At 53.3% G+C, this 6,234-nt stretch overlaps 1 protein-coding gene across 4 annotated transcripts in view; it reads right to left on the reverse strand.

The window, feature by feature from the left end:
* ELF5 (E74-like factor 5 (ets domain transcription factor)) overlaps nucleotides 1–6,234 on the reverse strand; it is a 25,468-nt gene that overhangs the window by 846 nt on the left and 18,388 nt on the right. For all 4 annotated transcript variants that reach the window (XM_005864412.1, XM_005864411.2, XM_005864413.1 and 1 more), the window contains exons 4-6: nucleotides 3,520–3,570; nucleotides 1,636–1,704; nucleotides 474–669 (exon numbers count right to left, since the gene is read on the reverse strand). In XM_005864412.1, the coding sequence (XP_005864474.1) occupies nucleotides 474–669; nucleotides 1,636–1,704; nucleotides 3,520–3,570 (316 nt within the window). The remainder of the gene's footprint in view (nucleotides 1–473; nucleotides 670–1,635; nucleotides 1,705–3,519; nucleotides 3,571–6,234) is intronic.

The following is a 6,234-nucleotide window of genomic DNA, read 5'->3' on the forward strand; positions in this document are numbered from 1 at the left end:
GCAGACGGGAGCCGGGGGGAGGGGGTGGGGGTGGGGGGAGGAGGGCTTGCACCCCAGGCCAGCACCAGAACATAAACACTCGCCCCATTCTTCTCAGGGGACAGCCTGGGCTCTGGTTACCCTGGTATTTTCACACCCTGGTCTCAGCTTACACTGAAACCTTTCCCAGACACCTCAACTACAGAACCTCCCACATTCAGCTCCAAACGTGTTCTGTGTGTGTGTGTGTGTGTGTGTGTGTGTGGTGGCCGGATTCACAGTGATCCCCGGGAACACTGCCAAGAATGAAAAGGACGGCGTGTCCATTTACAAACCATAATCCCACCTGGAACTAAGAAGCGGAGTGTTGTCTCATGACCTTTCGATCATCACGAAAAAAAAAAAAAAAGCTGCAAAAGCAGTTTACCGTCCCAGGGCTGGCCATTTGATGCAACCGCCCGGAGGCTCGTGGCATTTCGTGGCCGTTAACTCACCTCAGAGCTCTGCTCAACTTCTCGTACGTCATTCTGTCGTTTTTCTTCCTTTGTCCCCACATCTTTGCCAGGGCCTCGGATTTCACCACCCGGAAAATGCCCTGCTCCCTGTCTTCCCACTCCAGGATGCCGCAGTTTTCTTCGGGAGACAGGAGCAGGTCGCGCACAAATTCCCAGAGGTGAGAACTTTGGAGGCCTTCGGAAGGAAAGGAAGTGACTTAATTTTTTTTTTTTTAATTTTAAGAGAGTTGTGCCACTTCTCATGAACCCATGAGAACACGAGAATTGCTGCCTTGTGGGGTTAGGACGGAACCTCGCCGAGCTGGGAAACATCTGTCTCAAAACGACATTTGGGGACGCACAGACGAGCAGTACCGTGGCCTTGCCCTGCTCTGTGGCACCACGGGGTCATCCTTAGGCTATTCATGAAGTGACCGTCAAATAATCTTTTCATTCTTTCTAACAGGCAGTGGGCTGTATCAGGCTCCCACAGCCACAACTGTCCGGTGGACCAATCCTACAATTAGATTTTTTCACAAAAAGCTGGTATTTCCCTTGTTCCACTGTATTGTGGCTTCGGCTGGTTCTGGAGTCCAGCTGCCTGGGATTGGGGCGTGGACTGACCTCTTCCTAGCTCTGTCATTGCAACCTCTCTCCTCGCCTGTAGAATGGGATAATAAGAGTGCCTACTTCATAGTGGAGGTTAGAGGGTTAGGATTTAATACAGATCAAGTGGCCGGAACCAAGCTCAGCAGGCGGGCGGCACCGGGTAGGTCTGTCTCAGTTCTGGGAAAGGCTAACAGGACTGCCAACTCCTGGTGTTTTTTTCTGCTGCTGCCCCTGAGCACTTCAGTGTGAAGACCTCCCCCCTTGCCACGCCCCCCCCCCAATAGACCAGGACAAATAAACCTTTCCTCTTCATGGTTAGACACTGTCTTTACTTCCTCATTTTAATTCTTACAGTGCCATTCCCAAGTGAGAAAGAAATAAATGTGAATTTGACAGCATTCATCAAAATCCTTGTCAATTTCTGTATTGACTTCTAAGCAGGAAACAACGGGTCCCACGTAAACAGCCAGTTTCAAAGCCTATGAGACTAGGTGGCCTTGCCTCGTGAATGGCTTTAGGAAGTTAGAAATGAAAAGGGTGTCTCTACACTTACTTGTTCGACTGTGACTGTGACAGTCTTGACTTTTGATGCCACTTGTTTTCAGGCAACTGGAATCAGCATCTGGAACAGAATGAGTCACAGCTGTAGGAAGGAATGGAGAGGCCACACGCGGGCCTCAAGTCACACCCGAGTGGGCACATGGATGGAACACCTCTCTGGGAGGCGGCACCACGCTAGGCGCTTTGGGGGTGATTAGTAGGTGGGAGATGCAAAGATGCCGAAGACTCAGTATTTGTCTTTCAGGAGAGTTTGCACCCAACACTAGGGACCTAAGCAAAGCACAGCTCATATCATGCTCATAGTAGGTGATCAATAGATGTTTATCAAATGAATGAATGAAAGAAAAGAAAGAAAGGGATGGATGAGGAAGCAAAGCAATTCAGGGCTTCAGATTTAGACACACCCGGGTCATCTGTCACCTTCTAACTTTGTCACCTCACCCTACTAAGCGTTCGTTTCTACCCCTGTGAAAAGGCTATGGTACTAGGACTTGCCTTACAGGGTTATAGGAAAGATGACCCAAAACAATGTCTGTAAAGATTCTAGCACAGGGTTTGGCTCACATAAGCGCTCAATAAAAGCTAGCTGCTATTGTTAGTATTCTTGTCCTGACTGTAGTTATGGCTAGTTATACATTCAAGTATATATTCTAAAGAACTTATGAGACACAGTATTCCTTCCTAGCCCCTCCTCCTATGCTGTGAGGAAGGCAGGCTGACAAATAGACACCCTTTATAAGTGGAGACCTGACCCTGAGAAAGGAGTGGTCAGGTCAAACTCATGGCTGCTTAGAAAAGAGAGCAGGGGCCTGCCCTGGGCTCCAGCCTTGGGCCTCAGACTCAGGAATGGCCCCTGGGCCTCGGTGGGCTCAATTCTTCTAGGGGCTATGCCTGGATTGGGCTGGGTGGTGAAAGCTGGGGTTCGATGGCTGCAAGTGGGTGAGAAGGGGCTCCGCCAGAGCCAGGGAGCTCGGTGGGAGCTTTGTTCACGGGGAATGCAGAGCCGCTCTTGTGAGGGCTCCGTGTTCCATGGGGCACGGGGCGCTTGCCTAAACCCACAGCACGTGGTTCCTGCACCTGGCTGCCTGCACTCAAACTGAAGAAAAAGCCCTTCATCAACCAGACCATCTGAATCCTCAGGTGACTGCTTGGGACTTTAAGGAGAGAAAAAATAAATCATAGGAAATGATCTGTCCGTCTGCCCCTCAGCTTGCACCTCTCTGGAGTCACCATACGCCCTGTCTTTTTGCGGATGAATGAGCTGAAGTCTGGGAGGGGAGGGGCCTGCCCAGGGCCTACATCCTGATCCCCAGGCCAGAGCCTTTGCGTGGGCTCAGCAACTAACAGCAACCACCACTGTCATCATCATTGCCATCGTCTTAAGAAATCAAAGCCACAAAATTCTCTTTCCTGAACCTCCATCTGCAAGAGCAAAACAGCGAGGCTAATTTTTAGAATGAACCAGGCCATTCGAGGGCCTCCATCACCTTATCATTATATACTCGGCCTGCTAAGTGAGCTCGGATTCCTTGTAGATGCGCTCAACCACAGGCCTCTAGCGGTCAGTCATTAGGATGATTGTTGCTCACGGACACCAGTTTTGGAGCATCTATGCCTCTGGCGCATGCCAGGCGCTCTGTATGCACTGTTTCTGGATCTTACGCACCATGTTCAGACAGGGGAACTGAGTCTGGGGTAGGCTAGGAGATCACAGGCCCCAGCCCCAGGCTCTGTCCACCACATTTTTTCCTGCCTTCTCCTGGCCTGGGGTTGTCTCAGGCCGTCACCCTCTCAGGGTGGTCCTGAAAAAGCGATCAGGCCCCTGCCCAACAGCAGCCGCAGCAGAGCCTCGGGCAGCTGGACCTAGGTTACTCACAGTCTTTGATGCCGGCCTTGGTCTCTTCAGCATCATTGAAGAAGGAGTAACCTGGGAAGGAAAAAGCAAAGCACAGCTCATGTCATGCAATCGTGGTTTCCCCTGGCCAGGCCCGAGAGACGCCAGGAGGAAGGGAGGGATTGTCCTCTCTGTGGGATCTTGGAGACCACCTGGTTTTTATAGGGCCACATGAAGCCAGCCCTGAGGGGTGACCACCTTGTCTGTAAAGGCCACCTGGAGAGAGCCCCCTGGTGGTCAGTGCGCTCCCAGCAGCCTCTAAGATTTTCCCAGTGGGCACTGGGGAGTGAGGCCTGGCTTGAGGCCAGGAGGCCTGGGCTCTGAGCTGGGCTGGGCCACTGACCCCTGTGAGGCCTTGTCCAGTCACAGTCTCCGGGCTCGTGGTCCTCATTGGCAAAGCCACCACTGAACGCCCGTTTGGTCTAAGAGTCTGTGGTCTATGACTTGGCTCTAATTCCCCGGGGATTGGAATGCGTGTTGGGTGCTGGTCAAAGGGGGAAAATGGACATAGGAGGCCACGAGAAGAGCACAACCTGCTCTGCGGATTGAATGAGGATTCGGGACACTGCCGGGCCTCGGTTTGCTTGTCTGAAAAATGGGTGGGTTGGGGGTGAATTAGGAGTTTCAGATCATGTTTTCATGAAGCTGCACAGGCCAAAGCACTCCTGCTTTCTGGCTGGGGAACCGATGTGAGGACTCCCTTCCGTTTACGAAGGTGACTGGCACAGGGAGGACACATTTGTGACTGTGTATTGCTAGTGCCGCTCTCTGATTGGTTCTGGTCAGCCACGTGCCTCAGCTCACTCTGCCCAATGGGCTGCCGAGACCAGAGGGGGACTGGTGAGGGGCTGCTCCTCTCCTCCACCCTCCACCCTGCTGCCTGCTGACCTCGCCTGCCAGTGACCCGTGTCCCATGTTTCCGGGCCCTTCAGTCCTCCTGAACCGACTGAGCCAGGCAGCACGTGGGGCCCCGGAGCTCCCTGTGGCTCCTTTCCCGTTGAAGAGCATTTGTTTTGTGTCCTTGTCTGCCAGAGCCCTAATCTACGGGGTAAGATAAGGCCTAAACCAGGTAACAAGCAGTTCTCCCTATAATTTACTGTCCAAAATGGAGAATGAAACACAGCACTCATAGTAAGTTTTCCAGGATAACAGGTGAAAACAATGTACCCTGGGCAGACTGGTACGTGGCAAAGGTCGGCCACGGTGCATGTATTTCAATACACAGCAATGCTCCCGTCTGAGGAGCATCGAAGGAGGAATCCAAGAGGGGGGCAGGGCGGTGGAGCCGAGGGCTTTGCTGCCCAGCATGATAACTGCCCTGGCTTCGTGTGCCTGAACCCCACCGTTCCAGGTGGCCCCGTGGCTCCAGACATTTCTTAGAATGAGAAGAGGTAACGTATGGCCTGTTCCAAAAAGAGTTGGTCCTTAGCTTATTTGTTCTGCTCAGACCCTGAGGTCATGGGACCAGGTTTGTGTGTGTTTGTTTTTATGTAACAAGTGCCAGGGCAGGGGGGTGCCCGAGCTGGGAGACCTCAGCACAGGGCTGCTGGGGCCTGGAGATGAACTTGATCGACCTGACGTTTGGCTACGGCTGGCAATGCCGGCCGCGCTCTCCTCTGGGATGGCATACCCTCTCCCTGGCCTGGGATCCGTGTGCCAGGCCGCCCCTCAGGCAGGTTCCTCCCTGAGCCGCTGTGACCTGCTGACTTGCCCCTTTGCAGGGAGGGCTTACTCTAAGTGCAGCCTCTGCTCCCGGCTCCTGGCAGGTCACTGTCACGGGCGATAGTGAGGCAGAGGCTGGACAACGATGGAGGGCAGGCCTGCGTGTCCCTTCCGTGCTCCTGGTGGGCCGTGGCTCTCAGGGCAGAAGCTTAGCAGTGCCCGAGGGCCACCATCCTTAGCTCCCCTGCCCTCAGACAGGCGTGATGGGAGATGATCAAGGGGGAGGGCAAAGAACCCCGACCCCGAAGGTCTCTGTGGGTTTCTGTTCAAGCAGGAATCCTGCCACAGCAGCCCCACCACGCAGGGGGCTGCAGGCTCCCTGATTATCTCCCATGACAGGGAGCTTCCTACCTTTGGTATCTTCTGAAGCAGTTTTTCCAAAAGAAGGTGCTAACTTTCAGAAAGGTCTTTTCCTCAAATTGAGCTGAGATGTGTTTGTTTTTAAAACTGTCTGCCTTTTGGTTATATTCACACGGACAAGGACAGCTGTCACTTACCCGGCTGGCGTCCCTGTCTGCTACGCCAGGTAACGTTTCCCCGACCCCTGTCTAGGGGCCTGTGGAGGTGAGTACCATCCATCATACAGACTAGGCCGGGGACATTCAGAGAGTCCGATGGCTCGAGGGGTTGGAACCGGGGTTGGGATCAGGTTGGAGATCTTTCTGATCCCAAAGCCCTGGCTTTGTACTGACTTCCCATGAATCTGCATGACCTTGGAGAAGCCACATGACCGCTCAGGACCTCCGTTCCTTTATCTGCGACACCCGGACACAGAATTGTCCGCTTGCGGAGCAGGCTGGAGCGGTGAGTCATGTGCCTAGAGCCACCTTCGGGCTGTTTGGTCCTGGACCATTGGGAACGGGATCAAATAAAACAACCGTCTGACTCCCTCGGAAATAGGAAGGAAAAGGGTCTAGTTTTCTTCTCTTTCTGTGTAATGAAAGGTCAAGCAGAAACCTCTTTGTGTCCACCCTT

The sequence above is a fragment of the Myotis brandtii genome, unplaced genomic scaffold (assembly GCF_000412655.1).
Source record: "Myotis brandtii unplaced genomic scaffold, ASM41265v1 scaffold187, whole genome shotgun sequence".
Taxonomy (NCBI): Eukaryota; Metazoa; Chordata; class Mammalia; order Chiroptera; family Vespertilionidae; genus Myotis; species Myotis brandtii.